The sequence below is a fragment of the Leptodactylus fuscus genome, chromosome 7 (assembly GCF_031893055.1).
Source record: "Leptodactylus fuscus isolate aLepFus1 chromosome 7, aLepFus1.hap2, whole genome shotgun sequence".
Lineage (NCBI taxonomy): Eukaryota > Metazoa > Chordata > Amphibia > Anura > Leptodactylidae > Leptodactylus > Leptodactylus fuscus.
In genome coordinates this window covers 112,497,276-112,515,165 of record NC_134271.1, presented here as the reverse complement: position 1 = coordinate 112,515,165, position 17,890 = coordinate 112,497,276, and the positions used below count along the sequence as shown (strand labels likewise).

At 40.4% G+C, this 17,890-nt stretch overlaps 1 protein-coding gene across 5 annotated transcripts in view; it reads right to left on the bottom strand.

Annotated features, from left to right (window-relative positions):
* NUMB (NUMB endocytic adaptor protein) overlaps positions 1-17,890 on the bottom strand; it is an 80,119-nt gene that overhangs the window by 4,547 nt on the left and 57,682 nt on the right. For 2 of the 5 annotated variants that reach the window (XM_075282835.1, XM_075282837.1), the window contains exons 5-9: positions 7,906-7,980; positions 5,684-5,824; positions 4,375-4,579; positions 2,760-3,074; positions 1,424-1,564 (exon numbers count right to left, since the gene is read on the bottom strand). In XM_075282835.1, the coding sequence (XP_075138936.1) occupies positions 1,424-1,564; positions 2,760-3,074; positions 4,375-4,579; positions 5,684-5,824; positions 7,906-7,980 (877 nt within the window). Of the gene's footprint in view, positions 1-1,423; positions 1,565-2,759; positions 3,075-4,374; positions 4,580-5,683; positions 5,825-7,905; positions 7,981-12,358; positions 12,392-17,890 lie in introns of all 5 variants that reach the window. The other 3 variants (XM_075282836.1, XM_075282838.1, XM_075282839.1) reach the window with 2 other exon arrangements.

Below are 17,890 nucleotides of genomic sequence, written 5' to 3'. Positions count from 1 at the left end.
TTGATACTTTAGACCAAGTAATATCAACATATACATGCAAACGCAAAACCAATCGGTGGCCAATGATTTTATTTTATAACATACTGGACGTTTCTGCATACAATGCATTTGTCTTATGGAGAGAAATCGACCCCGATTGGAACCGGAATAAGCTGCATAAAAGAAGATTATTTCTTGAGGAATTGGGGAAATCCCTGGTGAGGCCATATATTGAGAGCAGAAAAGTGACCCCCAGAAGTGAGGGAGCAGCAGCCATTGTAAAAAGTGTCCAGCATGCTGAAGAAAGAGACTCCACATCCACGGCCTCCACCAGCACAGCTACCAGCAAAAAAAGGAAGAGATGGAGCTTCTGTCCATCTTCCTGTGACAATAAGACTAATCTGACATGTGCTGGATGTTCAAAAGATCTGTGTAAAGGACATGGGTCTTATTATTGTGTTCAGTGTAAAAACGCATGAACATATTCAGTTTTTTCTTTTTTCTTTCTAAAATGGTTGAAGTTTTTATGATTTTTCATTTGTTGATTTAGAAAATTTGTTTTCAAAAAGTTAAATTTCATGTTTTAGTAATAGTAATGTAAAGCTTCTTTTATTATTTGTGTGCAGAATGTCAACAATCGAAGATAATTGCAAAAAGCCTGTGTAACCTTTTTATGAAAAAAAAAAAAATTAAGTTTGAATTTAAATTTTTCTTTTGTTTATGATCAAACATGTTCACATACAGTATTTCATTGAAAAAAAGTATTCAAATAAAACAATTAGAGTAGCTAAAAATCAAGAGTTAATAGGTCGGGTCATATTGACCCGGGAACAGTACAAGTGTATAGCAAATGTGAACAGAACAGCAGGGTTAAACGCTATTTTTATGCAATAAAAATTGCTAATTGCTTTAAATTATTTTTTGCTTCCATATATCGCCCTTGCCACTGCTTCTAGGGTAAGCTTCAGACAAAAATCAGTCTTGTTGTGCCTCTCGCAGCTGACAATTCAGTCCGTCCTTACTCTCCCTGTTGGAGCCTTCTGAGCCATACTACAATGATTTTGCAGAGGTCCTACAGTAAGGCAGAAGGCCATTTGTACTGGCAGCTCTTCCCCTGGCTGTGGGGAGAATGGATGACATGTATGTCCACACAGCCTCAGCTCACTAGGTGGAGGAGTACAATGCTATATACTTTTAACACCAAGAGGCATTGTACTTTACAAGTAAATTTCACTTAACTTTTTTTTTTTTTTACCAGCATGAATACAATGATTATAATATTTTGTAGCAGTACATGGCACAAGATGTAAGCATGTAATATACCCAGCTCGATTCTCAGCTAGGTATGATCAGCAGTTTGACAACTACTGGTTACAAATATTACCCTTCAGTATATACAGTAGGTACCTTGCCCCAGTAAATGCAAAGCTTATCCTGTACAGACCTTCAAATGGTGGAGACTGGGGAGTGGTGGGCTTGGTCATGGGTGCAGACATAAAGGGATCTTCGGGGGGCCCACTGAAAGTGTTGGTGATCTGGGAACACAGGGCACTAATGCTGTCTGTCTCTCCTTCTATCTCAGGAACTGGAATACAAAAAGGGAAAAAAAAAAAAAAAAAAAAAAAAAAAAAAAATCACAAAAAGGTTGGAAAGGAAAAAAAAACCCAGTAGCAATAAAATAAAGATGATACAGGATATATTTTTACTGAGATAATATGATAATAAAACAAAGCGAAAAAATAAAAGAAAAACATAGGATTCAGGATCAAAGCATTTTTTTCTAGAATTCTGAGGCATATGCAGACTATGATGAAAAGGGCACCAAACTTTTGAGTTAAGAACTGACCCCAATGCCCAAGTAAACAGGATCAATAGGCACCCATGTGGGCCTGAGAACTGCAGGGTTGCTTCCATTGATTTGAATAGTAGCACAGCCACTTCCAGTTGACTACATGGTATACGGCTTCAGGCAGCCGAATCTGCAGATTCATGCAGGGTTTTGGTTTTAGATCCCCCCCCACCAAATCTTATAGTGATGACCTATGTTATGGGTACGTCATCAGTAGCCACTACTCATGGGCCTTTTAAACAGCACATTACACATCTATAACATCCCCACATGATGCTGCATTGTCAAATACCAAATAATACTATTTTATACTGCTTAATGCTTTAGCAATAAAATTTTTTTTTTTTTTTTTTTTAATACATATATAAAAAAATAGAAAAACAAAAGAAAACCGGTTCAGAATGTTGTAAAGCAGTTCAAAATAAATGAATACTCGCCTCACTGATCCATCATCACTACTGTTATGACACTGCCCGTGTTCCCCGACATCCCAAGCTTCGATCCTACATTTGAGACTTGCAAGGTTTTTGTGACAACACCATCAGGTGAGAACACATCTTTACCAGAACCAATCCCACTAAAAACCCTGTTGTCACAATCACTTTTTTGTACATATCAGTAATACGCCATGTGCTGCTTTTTTTTTTCTCCTATTTGTCTAAGCTGCCACCATTAGTTGCATGACTGTCTGCTACATGCCTGGTTATTTTTCCACATCTTGGTTTTTGGGATCAATAATAGGAAACTATTCACCAGTCTGCCAGCTCCCAAGGCTGATCTTGCTTAACAAAACCAGCCTTTGTCCATCACAAGTGTACACCAAAAGAGACAGCAAGTTGCCATATTTAGTTTCAAGAAGACAAGCGGGAAACCAAAAGAAGAAAACATGACAAAGACATGGAAAGAATGAGGCATCATTCCTTGGTCATACCTGGGTTAGCAATTTGGAAGTCAGACTTCCTTTGCACAGTGGATGGTAGTTCATTGATTCTCAGAGAAAGCTGCCGTTTAAAGGGAGACATCTTTTGGCTGAGTGCAGGAAATCCCCTAAAAGAGCCTTGTCTTGCCAGTTGTTCCACTGGTGCATGTCTACGGGGGATCATGTGAGGGTTGTTTCCATCTTTGCTTTCCTGGACTACATACAGCTCAGTAGGTGGCGAGGATGGTTGGACTGGGGCAGTGGTTAAAGTCACTGTGGCAGAGGTGGTAGCAGTTGGTATCACAGGTTTTGGTTCCGGTTCACCTGCTAAAACACAGAAAATAAATCTTATTTAGGTTACCTTCATGAGGAAGCGTTTAATCAGTATTGTGAGTCTCAAATTGCAGAAACTAAAAGTGGAATCTGCACAGAAGGAAATACTATTATTAAATAGATTTGCTGGTCTTACTCTTGGCTTACAAATAGTCATACTGTTCACATTTTCTCATTATACTTCAAAGGTTATGAAAGATTGCATCCTAATAAAAAAAAAAAAAAAAAAAAAAAAAAGGCTTCCTTTGCACGGGAGCTCAGAGTGTGGTCCTGTTGGGGTCTCGTATCTATTAAGGAGCGTCTGTCACTTAGCGAGCCCATGCATTACACAGACAAGCCTTGAATTTAAGGGGAATTGTATAAAGCTTGATTTCTTCAGAAGTAAAGAGGGTTAACACTTGATGTAGGGCCCTTTTCCCATGATGTATTGGAACATTTTGGTTTCCTAGCAGTGGGACACCTTGTAATAAATTTATTATAAGGACCTTTGGCAAAGTGGACAAACCCTTTAAGGACCATAGTCTTTCCATGAAGAGTGTATGTATGGCTGTGTATGTGTGTAAACAGATACTTCATAGGCCTACAGCCAGCAATCTATATAAAATTTCCATTTAGAGAGTATAGCTGGGTTCACACTACCACCGCTGTCCGCCTCGGGTTTCCGTTGTAAACCCTGGGGAAACTGGACAGGCGATGGCTTTCCGGTGGTAAGCTTTAATACCTCATTCATTTTAAGGGGTTTTTAAAGGCGACCGCCAGTTCCTGTATATGGCCTCTGTGTCTGGAAACAGTTTTTTTGTTTTGCATGTACACATGCATCACTGTGTCCGTGCAAAAAAAAAAAGTTTCCAAGTGGAGAGGTCGCATATGGACAATGGTGGTCACATTTAAAAACCTATTCAAATGAATGGGTGTTAAAGCTGGCCGCTGCCAAGCCATCCCCTGTCCAGTTTCCCCGGGGTTTACAACGGAAACCCTGGGACGGACAGCGGCAGTAGTGTGAACTCCGCTCAAGTGCTTCCTTTATATTTTCATTTCTATTCCAATTGCAGCCACTCTTGACTAAAAACAAACAAATAGACATTGTGGTTTCTCACATGTGGCTCACTTGATTCTTTTTTTCTACAGGAGTTAAGAAGCCAGACCAGATAGGCTCAACTGTTTTTGGAATTCCCACAAAAGTCAAAGCAGAGAGCAGCAATATGCCAAAAACTATCCCAAACTGGAATGTTCCTTAAAGACATAAACCCTGATCTGAATGTATTGAACATAAATTTGAAAAATATTAGGGCACCTTTCTTGGAATCTTGTATCTGTTTCATAACTTCTTCTCTCTCGGCCTGTTCTGTAGCAGTGGTTACCCTAAATGAGCCCTCTCTTGTAAAAGTAGTTCTGCTGGCATCAAAAGTGGCAGTCACCCCGCATTCCTTCTCTCGCTTCTGCTTTCTCTCCAGACAGGCGGCAAAAGCACATCCAACAGCATGGCTCAGCCGCTCTCCCTGTTATTCGGAAGACATAAACAACAGTAACCTTTAACCATATATTGGAATATTACAAGTGAAACCTTTCCATGAATACACACAAGTAATCTCAGTGTATGCGCTACCTGAATTCTCTCAAGATACCTGAGAAATAGAAACAAAGTTATAAAGGTCACATAATTATAATATAGCAGCTGACACAGTAAAGGGAGTCTATTATACCCCAAATATCTCTAAAAGCAATAACCGTGGAGTGAATAGGCCTTTATTAACAGAAAAATCTCTGTGGCCACAAATCAATGAAGCAATGCAGGAATAGTTTTCTTCTTATGTATAAGCAAATCGTACTGCAAGTTCATTGGGGACAGAACCGATCTCTCAGCTTTACCTACAGACTGCCCAAAAGTGCTCCGGGCTCTCCTCTGGCAAATCAGACACCACCCATACTTTCATTACTACATTGTTTTCTCTGCACTGCTTCATCATTTTGTGGCCACAAAGGAAAGTTTCTGCTCCTATCAAAAAGGCAGCAGTGTGGCACCGTTACTGGTCTGTCAGGCATTCTGGAGATGATAGACTCCCTTCAAAAGGAAGTCAGATATTATAGATGGATGACTTGTTGAAATGCACCCAATATGTGGCTGTAGAAAAGGCTGTAAATTATGTTCTATACAAGACATAAAACCAATACGTTTACACAAGTGGCTATTTTATGTTGATTATATTGACATGTATTTCCGGTGTTCAAAGGTGATCATAGCTTTAATAAAAAGTCAATATAACACCTTTGGCACTGTAATCTCTTTAGTTTCCACTCTGAATGTTGACCCTTTTTCCTACTGCAAAAAACTGGCCGTAGACTCTCTATAAAACTGGGCTAGGACCGTTGCGAAGGATCCATCTTGGAGAGATATAAATGGGCACTAAAACCTGACTGACTAATAGTCTAGCAAGGGTCTGGTATTTAAAATGGCAAGAAAAGAGCTACAGACTGCGCCATTCTTACCAAAACACCAGAAGTGTGAATAAAGCCTAAGGTATCTTTGGATGCAGCACATGTATTCTTTAGAGATGATAAACACAGTCATAGAAATCAATACAAAATCATAATAAAGTACAAACCGTGTCTTTAACAGCCATAAAACAATGACATATCCATCTCCTTGTTGTTCCATCACGACATATGTAAGAAAATGCCCGGTCAAAATTTCTATCTGGAGCACAGAAGGACACTTTTTCTATGGTTTGGTCTACCAGTAGATCCTAGCAGAAAAGATAAAACATGTTTATCTACATAAACCCCTGAAATAGGTTATTATTAATAAGGGTATCTTCAGAGTGAATCTGCCTCAAAAACTGCCTCATTCATTTCAATGGAAGCCTGCAGCAGTTTTTTGCCCTCTAGCTGTTTTTTTACAGCTAGAGGGGAAAAGAAAAAAAAAGCAAACTTTTTTTTTTTTTTTTTAACAGTTTTTCCTTAATTCCTGAAGCAAATTTTTTTCAGCCTGCAAAAAACTGTGTGAACATATCCTAAATGTAGCATGTTGGAACTGACCACCGGGTTTCCGTCCACTGTCCAGTTTCTCGGGACAGAAGACGGAAACCCGCCGGATTGGCTAAATCAGAGATCGGGCGCAGGTGTGAACCCACCCTTATAGGTTTTCATGATACATCACTTTCTGTATTGAGCATTACACCTCCCCCGGTTTCCTTGAACTACTATCAATGGGCTTCCATGGCCATATGTATGGTAAATGCCAACACTGACCTCAGGAAAGTTGAAGCTGGGACTGAAGAGTAGGACTACTTTTATTCTCCTTGTTTGGTAACCAGAAACACATTTAACACCACAGATGTGACAAGAATTGGTATATTGTCTTCATTAAGACACTTTCAGCAACACTAAACTTAGCAACAGCCCTGCGAGCAGGGCCGGCGTCAGCACACGGCATAGTCGGGCAAGTGCAGGGGCCCACAGAGCCTCTGGGGGCCTCCCGGCACTTGCCCGCCCAGCACATGCTTGCATAGCTCCCAAGAGTCCCGACAGCAGTATGATACCGGGACTGTCCCAGATGGCTTACTGCATGTCCCGCTATGCCACTGATACGTGTCTTCATGAATAAACCATCCGGCTGTTATCCCCGGGTAAAAGTTTATACTACACTCCTGCAAGGACCTGCTGATTACATCAGACATCACATGACAGGGAGGGGGCGTGTCTATGTTTGTAACACGATCCTTCACATGAAGAAGAGATTTCAGTGGACGAAAAAGAAGAAACGTCAAGTGCCTGGTGTATTGTGTGAGAGGTGCAGAGATGGGGGGGGGGGGGTGCAGGGTGTATGCTGTGAGGGGGCAGAGATTTGGGGTGCATGGTGTACTGTGTGAGAGGGGCTGCAAATTGAGGGATGACATGAAACTAGGGACAAATGAAGGGGGCACATTACACTAGAGACTGATAAAGGGGGGATATAAAACTGGGAGCAGACATACAGGGGACATGAAACTGGGGGCAGATGGAGGGGGGACCATTAAACTGGTAGCAGATGAAGGAGTGTTATTGAACTGGTGGCAAATGGAGGGGGTGGGGACATTAACTAGGGGAGTTTAAGAGGGACATTAAACTGGTGACATAGCGCAGCGCACATTTTGTCCCTCTTTCTGTTCCTTGAAAGTTGGGAGGTATGTTGCCTGTCCCAGCACAGAACGCAGGTGCGGACTCACTCATCGCTCCGGAGCGTCTTCGCCGGCCGGCTGCGTAGGTGACGCCGTGCTCCTGCGTGACGTCACTTGCTTCGTCCGGCCGCAGCAGCGCGCAGTGTCCCGACTCCCGCCTCCTACAAGAAAGGGTTTTTTGCTCCACAAGGGGCCCCACTGAGTCTCTGTCGCCCAAGGGCCCATAAAAACCTGGAGCCGGCCCTGCCTGCGAGAACATCTAGATAAGAGGACCTGCATCTAGTATTTGTCAGACAGTGCTTCATTTACCCATTAGGCTAGGTGCACACCTGAGCCCGTCACCATTATTCAGGGATTCTGTCCCCAAATCCACGTAAAAAATGTAGAGAGAAAAGGCCTGTAAGCTGGACTTTTCTTTACGCATTTTTTCGGGCAGAAACCCAGCGTACCCCATTATAGTCTATATAGGGACTGTGGATAACTGCTTTGTAAGTGGACTAGGTTTCCGTTTCTCAAGTCCCCAAGCGTACCTGAGGAATGGAAAGCCAAACACTAATGTAAACCTAGCATCAGAGAGATAATAAATCTTCCATCTTAACATTTTGTAGTTCGAGAAGGAGCACAGTGAAAGTCTGAGTGGATTCTGTGCCACCACTCTATAATGTTACCTTTGTCTTCTCGTCCACAACTCTAAGACCGTCTGCTGAAACCCACAGGACCGCCTTGATTGCTTTCTTGCCGGTCTTTAAAAGGAGGGGGAAAAAAATAAATGAATCTTACAATAGAATTAGTGCTATATTTTAATGTTTTTTTTTTCTGTGGACCTAGAATGAAACGAAGTAAGCAAAATAAATCTAGACCTCTAGAAACCTATGTATCCAAGATCCATGCCAATTCATTCACCAAAGCAGAAGAGAAGTTCATGAAAGCACTGCAAAGAAAGTTCAACAGGGACATACATGGAATATGAAGACTACAACATACACTTGAGAGTGCAAAGAATTCTGCGTCAAAATTCTTTACCTGGATGGGAGAATCTACCAAGACTTAGGAGAATGGCACACACGAATAAGGAGTTACTCCACCGGTACCTTTATCTAAAAAAATCTTGGTACCACACCGTAAAATGGCATTTAGGCAAAAAACAAACTTGAAACTATTTTGGGACCACATCAACAACCAAAGGGAAACCCTGCCTACCAGTTTTAATGAAGATCAGTAACCAGGGGACAATCGATCAATGGTCCCAAGGTCCTGGCTCTGCAGATTTTGCATGGATCTACGACCCTTTAGAATACACTTAGGAAGGAGGGGATACTCTATGAAAGAAGTCTCTAAACCAGAACTGTGATGTATGTCAAACAAAATCTATGGAATCCTGCGGAATTTCAGAAACGTCTAGCAATTGTTTGTTTTGCTATTATGATCATTTGACTTTAAATACGACTTTGACTTTAAACATGAGGGGTTTTTTTTAATCCGAAATGGAACACAACACTTTAAAAGAGAACCTTTAACCACCAACAAATCCAATTCTTTACATAAAATAATAGCCACTGTTGCGCAGATTATGGCACAGTTGGAATTTCTTAAGCCCCCACCGTTCCTGAGCAATCAATGTGGTTATCTTTGGTGCCTGATATACCATTTAGGCTCTGTACTGTCAGATAGGCAGCAGCAAGCAAGGGGTGCCAGTCTGAGCTCTGACAATGGCTGCCTCTGATCTGAGCACTGCCCGTCTCACATTGCACAGCTTAAATAGCACATCAGATACCAAAACTAACAGAATTTGTTGCTCAGGAATGGCGAGGGCTAGAGAAACAAATTCCAACTACTATTGAATCAATGGATGAGCGACTAATAACAGAGGATAAAACTTGAATTGGAGGTGGTGAAAGATCCTCTTTAAATACAGACCACAAAGAATAAATTGTGATTTCTCTAAGGTATCATCATAGCTTATATTTTTTTTCCTTACATTTTTATACATGAAGCTCAAAGTCCATAATCTATAGTGAGAATTCAATCTATTACAAATAGCTAACTATTTAACCAGTGGGATTTTTCTTTTTGTACAAATATATTGTTTAAGAATAAAGAAAATGAAGGGATCTAAAAGGGATTTTCTCCCTTGAAATGTTAATCTCAACTATGCGATCTCCTGTACAAACCTCATAGACTTTTGCCGTCTACAGACAAAAGACACACAGATTTGATGCCATTTCCCAAACCAGTTCTCAAGACTCTCTAATGTCTTGAGGATTTCCTGTAAACTCCAAGAAAAATACTCGCGGTAATTATAAAATTAGTACAACTATAGCACTTATGCAGTATTAGGCATATCCTCAAGACATGACCTGTTCCTTGAGAACAAGTTTGGCAGAAGCTATACTGAGCAATGACTAAGCTTATTTAATGCGTCTCTGCAACTTCAATCATCTCACAGTTCACATACAGATATAATATACTACTGTATATAATACATTACTCTTTGTATTGAGCTCACTCAGAGGTCCTTTCACAATTTTCTAAGCTTAAAAAGGGGACGTTCCGTCACCTCCACCTCTATGCATCTTTCAATAGTTACTGGTCCACCGATTCTGGTGCACTTGTTATTTTTCTCTAGCTCCCACCTTTCCTGCAAAATCAATGCTGTTACTTTCAGCACTCAATATGCTAACTAGGCTCTCTATCAGGTTTGCTCCAGCCAAGAATCTTTCCTGATAAAGGTTGCTGAAACTAAAAAAGAAACTGTGGGCGCTAGCGGAAAAAAAAAATTGGATCCTTCAAAAAGTGCTGGTTCTCTGACTCCAGCAGTTGCAAAGAGTTTGAGTTTGTGAAGGTTGCGAAAGGTCCTCTTAAAAAAAAAAAAAAAAAAAAATTAATAAGGGGCTCAAAACCACCCCAATCCCTTGCCACTCTTATTCCAACGCTTTCTGGGTTGACCAGCTGTCTCTTTTTACTGCTCCCTCTTGGATTATATTTGTATGTAAACTGTTTTTTCAAGGTGGACAAGAAGTCATCTATAAAAGGGGAAAATGATACCTAGATGCCATTTTGACAGTGAACAAAGATCTGTCACCATAGCTGTAGTAAAATGTCCCGCACTGAAATTCCTGCAGCTATACAGTGATCTCATGCCATGTGTGTAAAAATCCCAAATTTGCACCCAGGAAGTATAATCTCATCTCAATCAGCATGGTCAATATTCATTGGTAAATTTTCGTAAAGTTCAGAGAAGATTAAAAGACAAGCATGTAAGATGATTTTTTTTTTCTCCCGAGATTATGTTAGAAAGAAATTACATAAAATTGTAATGATCATACGCGTCACCATGTGCAGGAGCACTAGGGCTAGCTAATTTAAAGGGGTTATCTGCTTTAATTGAAGAACTGGCCATAGACAAGGAAGGGGTTAAAAAAAAAAAAAAAATCCAGAAAACAGTGAAACATATTTCTTGAATCCTCTGGTGTGGTTTGTTGACAGACTTGCAGTGGTGACATCACAATGTCAGCCCATCACTGGCTATAGAAGTGCAGCACTCCAGTGGTCAGGAGTCAGTCTAAAGTCACCATTGCAGCCAGTCAACAAGCATTGGTGGGGAAATTGGGAAGTAGATACCGCCTCTTTTTTTTTTTAACCCCTCCACTGCCTTTGGCTTTTTTTTTTTTTTCTTGAGAAACTGAAAACCCCTTTAATGAATAAGCAGTGGATGGATACGCAACAAATATACTTTAAGAATAGGGAACATAATTTATAGGTTTAAAGAGAACCCTGTCTTATCTGTTTTAATAAATTCTTATTTTTCTACAAATATCCTAGATTATCTTTGCTTATTATGCGGTGTTGCGCCATGTTAGAAATACCTGAATAAACTGACAGCTGGGTGTTACCAACCATGGTGTGTCCCTACATCAACTGTATATGGACACGCTACTTTGGATTGGATTGGATAACAACCAGTTGTCAAATTATTGAGAAATTTGTAGGAGAAACAACAGAGGAATGGACTAACTTAGGAGTTATATATACAGGCTCTTCAGAATGGTTGTTTGGTTTTTTTTTTTGTATCAGGAATAAATGAAGTAGAAATGTGGACAAGTCTGCGTCAAGGATCCTTAGCTTTAGAAAGAAGTCTCTATAAATGAACTTATTTTGAAGCCACCCCTCTAGCCTTTTCTAAAACTATAGACTTAAAGTTCTAAAGATCCCTCCAAAATGGATGCACACATAGAGGACCTTTCACCATCTCTAACTCATCGCATTCTTTAAAAGGGCTCTATCATTAGGAAGTGTCATTTTTAACTAATCACATCCTTGCATAGCCTTTAGAAAGTCTATTCCACACCTACCTTTAGTATATAGATTGCCTCAGTGGTTTCTGAATAAGTCCGTTTTTATTCATATGCTAATTAGACTGTTGCACGATAGATCGTGCACTCCTCTCCAGATGTTTCCTATGGGAGGCTGCTGCTGCTGCTGACGACTCGCTTCCTGTTTGCTCCACACACATAGAAGATAATAGGAGAGAGGAGGCTGCTGGGAACTTCCTGTGTTGGCTGAAAGCTCATTAGCATATGAATAAAAACGGACTTATTCAGAAACCACTGAGGCAATCTACATACTAAAGGTAGGTGTGGAATAGCATTTCTAAAGCCTATGCAAGCATGTGATTAGTTAAAATGACTTTTCCCAGTGATAGAGCCCCTTTAATAGACATTGCTTCCTAGATTCTAGTGCAGTTACAATTACTGCCTAATAATGGCTGCACCAAACACACTGAACCTTTGCATGCAGCAGTATATGGTTGCTAGCACACTTGATCGGTCAAGGTCTTATTTTGAGTGCAGTTTATAGAGTGAATGGATCACAGCTGAATGTAAACCAACCATCTTGGTTAACAATGAATTATTGTTCCTTGCCCATCCCTCGGAGTCAAGATATTTATTTAAAATAAATAAAATGAATAATAAAAAAAAAAATTATATATCAGAGAGGAAAGTTGGTCGATACAAGATTACAGGAATCACAAAGTGTAGGCACAAAATGCTATGTACAGTGACCGTTTACTACCAGTGTGTAACTCCTTATAAATTTAACCACAAATGGCATTGGACTTACTTTTGCAAAGAAGCCTTTGAAGAATTTCCTTTCCTGGAGGAACAGGGGAGGGGACAAGTCGAGCACTATTATTGCTGGAAGCTACAAGTCTCTCAAGGTTTTAAAATCAACATGCATCAAACAGCACAGCAAGTATTAGTAAGCGCTATACAGGAGGAGCAAGCAGGTGACATCACTCCCTATGACCATGCTTGGGAAAGAAGGGGTTAAAAAGGCATTAGGTAAACTTAAGCTGCCATAAGGAAGAAGGAAAAAAATAAAAGTCCTCAAATGTCACCCTGTTATTTCCCTGTTAGGGAAAATAATCTCAAGTCTTTCCTTTACAATTAGCAACTTGGCATTGGACTATAGATGAACATGACACATGTATTGTCTCTTCAGAAGATTATATTACGAGTACGCGCTCATGCATTTCTATGGGCCCATACACACGACCATAGTTTTTGTGGCTGAGTGTCTGGGCTATGGTGAAGATCCACAAAATATGGAGAAGGTCCTATACCTGCCTGTATTTGTGGCTTGGCCTATTTATTTTATTGTATGGGTCAGTGAAAACCATGGACAACACATTGATATCAATTGTGTGTCATCCGTGCCCTTTCTACTAACCCATACATTGCACATGGTCATGTCCATTTAGCCTTAGGCTTCTTATTGTACCACCACAGGCTTGTGGCTTTTGTAACTTGGCACCAATACCTCATACAATATATACTGGACTATTGTGGGATCCTGCCAAAACCAATCGATTAGTTCTTTGTCTAATGTGTATGGAGCCATTTATTAATATCTGAATTCTTAAAAAAAAAAGTCACAAAATTTTGCCAATGCAATAAGAAAAGCTTATCCACAGCTAAAACTTGTTCATTCACATTAGATGGAGATCCAATCGATTGGATTATTGGTGGATTCTGCCAAAACCAATGAGTTTGGGGGGCATTGGACACCTACCATCAGAGGAAAGAAGAATTTTGCATGGTGGATTTCTACACACACAATTCTTTGCTCCCATGAGGGGTAAGTCGCTTATTTCCCCCAAATCAAAGAGCATGCCAAGTAGAGCTAAATATGCAGAGAAAATGGTTGGCCAAGAGTGAATGCGCATAGACACCTTTAGGTAGGTTCACACAGTAGTCTTAAAATGTCCAGCAAATTTCCTATTCATCTCAAAGGGAGTCAGTAGCAGGTTTTTTTCCCCCTCTAGCAGATTTTTCACATAGGTGAAAAAAGCATCCTGAGGAAGAAAAAAATCTGCTACATACCACTGTGAAATAATGAGGAGAGTTGGGAGGTGTATTTTAGGACGGCTTCAGCTTCAAAAATCTACCTACAAAAAAGTACATGTGAACTTATCCTTAAAGAACACCTTTAGTTTCTACAGTATTCTTAAAGTAATGGATCTGCCAAGTTACTGGTTGAAAAGAAAAATAAAAGGCATGGTTTTCAGAACTAAAACCCACCACACACAGTGAAACGAGGCAGCAGAAGGATGGTCAATGTGGAACACACGATCATGTTACGGGATTGCTTATAGGGTACCATACAATGAATCTCCAGGGTAAAGAGGTATAAGATATAATGGCCACTGACCTCATCTAGAGCGCTGTCTGGAAGTCATAGACATTCCCTGCTCCACTAACCTGTGACAGTCTCCGTGCTGAAGGCACAGTGGTGTTGTGTCCGAGTTGCACAGGAAGTCAGTGGCCATTTTATCACAGCACAACGGAGGCCACAGCAGCTTGGAGGGCGCTAGGCAAGTAGACTATACGTTTACTGTACCGTCAGTTACAAGTGGGAGAGTCACTTTAAGGCTGGGGTCCCACATTGGGGCCTTAGCCTTACTTACAGAAAAACATGTCAAATATTCTAAAGGAGTATTGGGGTCAAGGGGTGCTGAACCTAACAGACCAAGATGCCTATGATGTACTGAAGACTACCTTACTGTTCTTCTGATAGGTCATGGTTAATAACTATCTGGTTTTACCAAGAAGAACGTCTGAGGCAGCTTTTCTTAGAATTAGATATTATGCTATTCTTCTGTTTTTCCTAATAGACATGCATAATAATAAGTGTATTAATATTCCCCTTGTCAGTGGGTGGGTGTCTACAAAACAGAGACTATATAGGGATAGACCCTATTGACAAGGGAAATGTAAGGCCTATTTGTTAATCCAATCACACCTTTCGCCGATGAATGGCTTAATGCAGAGTTATAAGCAAAGATGCAACAGAATTGCTAAATAATCTGTATTCCCCATAATATAGTAAGACATATCAGGAGACATAACAGACGCTAGGTTCACACTGGTGTGGTGCTCTCCATTGTTCAGTTCTGCCAGTGTCCTTATGTAACTGCTCAAACAGCGGTTCAGGTGCCCCAGTGGACCAGAACACTGGAAAACACAATGTTAGTGTGAACCTCATGCCAGGTGTCTCTTAACATGTCTGTTTTAGTAAATATCTGTATACTACAATGGGGTCTTCCAGGTATCCATCATTTCAAGACAAACTAGAGGAGAGAGGAGATCTGGCAGCAGGACTTTTCTCTCCGCTGGTTTCTACAACGGAGACTCTGGCGCAGATGTGAACACAGCCTGACCTTGTTTAAGGCTGAGGCCCCATGTTGCGGAAACGCAGCTTTTTTGTTGCGGTTTTTTGAGCCAAAGCCAAGAATGGCTACTAAAGGAAAGGGAAATATATAGGAAGTTCTTATACTTCTGCCTCTGCTCAATCCACTCCTAGCTTTAGCTCCAAAAACCGCAGCAAAAAATAGAGCTGCGTTTCCGCAACGTGGGGCCTTAGCCTAAAGGTGGAAAATACATCCTCATCTTGAAAGGGATTATGCAGTTCTAGCAAGTAAATTTTTATATATGCAACTCCTCCTGGTTTTCCAGATCTCTGCTTTCGTCGACCATTCTGCTTAGAGCCAGTGCATGCATGCATATAAATAAATATACTAAAAAAATTATAAATAAATTTATATATAATATATATAAATAAATTTATATATAATATATATATAATATATATATATATATATATATATATATATATATATATATATATATATACGATCAGTCCTTGGTCATGTGATGGACACACCAATGCACAGCTTGTTACAAGACAGGTGCACAGCTCGTTGCGGCACAGTAATCGGAGCTCGGTGTGTTCACCACATGACCATGGACTTATCTTTATCTGCTAGATGTAAACAATGAATTCCAGCAAGCGGGGATCTAGAAAACTGAGGATTGATATAGAAAGCAAATTACTATTTTTTTATTTTAAGATGACAAATAAATTTTACATTTGCTAAAACTGGACAATCCCCTTTAAAAGAGAAGGAGAAATCTCCAGTTTGGCTGTCTATCTATACACAGACATCCTGCTTGGCAATCCTTTACTAACGTATAGGAACTCTTCCCCTGATATATCGCATGTTAACAGGTACACAGAGCAAAAGCAACCCTGCATGCTACTACATGAAGACCCCTGCACCTCAACAGAGCTATTCCAACAGTACAAAAGTGACCTTTCCATCATTTTCTATGTCCTAAAGCAAGCGCTTCTATATATAAATATGAAAAACAAAGCACAGCGGCCATGACTGTAGTCATCTGGTGACGATGTAGGAAATCCGACTGTGCTCCCTTTTCAAAGGATTAATTCATTTGCCGCTTGAATGGCGCTGAGCACATCCGTATGTGAAGGGTTCAGAAATGAGTGGTTCCTCTATAGAGCACATGCACAGAGGGGAGAATGCATGTCATGAATCAGTGTGAGGCGACGACTAATGGGAAAGGACGAGCCTTCTGCTGCCAAGTTCAACAAGCCTCCAATTCATCACGCTCCTTCACAAAGTCAGCCCTGCAGCTAGCAGACGTTAAGGACATTTCACCACACATTCCTAATTTCAGGGTGACGGTTAATCGTTAATATTACTCCGGGAGGCGCACGTGTTAAGGGGACAGTCACTTCCAAACCACTCCAGCAGAGTTAGGAAGAAACAAGAGCTCATGCAAGGCTGATTATCTCAAGAGGAAGAAGATCTACACTTGTTAATTGTTTAATATGTAAAAAACACTTTTATAAGTCATTTATGAGTTTTTCTATATTTTTTTTTTTTAACCTGCTAAAACAAGAAAATATATTAAACATGTCAAACATTTGTAAGCACAGAGACATACATCGAGGAGGAACAGCACATGGTGAGAATTATTGGAACCTGTTAAGGTCACGAAAAACACGTATCAGTGACGAATGGATGTCTTTGCATGTATCATCCAAGGACTGCCATAAGAAACAGAATGGAGATGGCGGAGAGAATCGCATTGTCTAAAAAGCTCAAATACTTGGTTACCGCTTCGAAGAGTCTTCTTGATGGTAGCGTGAAATATTACTATGGTAAAATGTTGAGTCTGTTCTCACGACAGATGTTTACATCTAAAAAAGCTGCAGTGTATTTGCACATAGGTCAGCCATATTGAATACAGTCAGCCATATTGAATACAACATATCACTTATTGAGGCAGATGTCAAATCCGCACCATGTGAACTACACCACAGATTTTCACTGAAATTGATGGGATGCAGTTTTCACCATATGGTTATTTTCCATACTGAATATCTGCTGTGTGAACAGACTCTCAAAAAACGATCAACTGGGAACGCAGAAGACAAATATTTAACAATATGTAGAGTTTTCTTTTTTTCCAAGTATTTAAGGCTAAGTCCCATTCCCATATTACAGTCCGTTGCTCTCATCCGTCATAGAAGGAGGGCAACAGAATTAAACAGCGCAGCAATCACCTTTCAAAAGGAAAAACTTTTTTTTTCTTTTACACACTGGATTGAGCATAGACAAAGGGGACTCCATCCACATTGGTCATTCCAATGCTATGACAGATGAGAACAAACAACTGTAATAACGGGTATGGGAGTTATGTACCTGAATAGGGTCATGTCGAGACCATATGGTGGGCTAAAATACCATCCACATGCAGTGGGATTCAGATGCCCACAGGAGGCACTCCATGTATTCAGATGCTGATAAGTCTTTTATATTGGTAGAAGAGAAGGACCTGACAGGTTGGAATTTAACAGGTTTGATCCTTTGAGCCCCAGCAGCCATGTGCCATGAGATTATCTTCTTTTCTCACTAGAATAAACATGCACACTCGGCAATCTAAGCATTCATTTTTAAGGGGGAGTCTGGATGTATAAATCAGCTGTCTATTATATAGGGCCAACACATTGTTTCAACTTGCCAAACACTTATAACACTTCCTAAAGAGTGTGTTGGTGGTAATAACCAGTAAAACAGCTAACTCTGCATTACTCAAGATGGACTAACATGGGGCCACGGGTGACATCAACTCTTCCCTTAAGAATTACTGTCATCAGCGATAAGGACGTGGCTGGAAAGTTCTGACAAAGTGACAGAGTTCACTTTCCATTTACTACTGCTCGTCCCATGTGCACCAGCGGAGGAGAGGAGGAAAATGCAATTAAATCTGAATGAGGACTAATGAG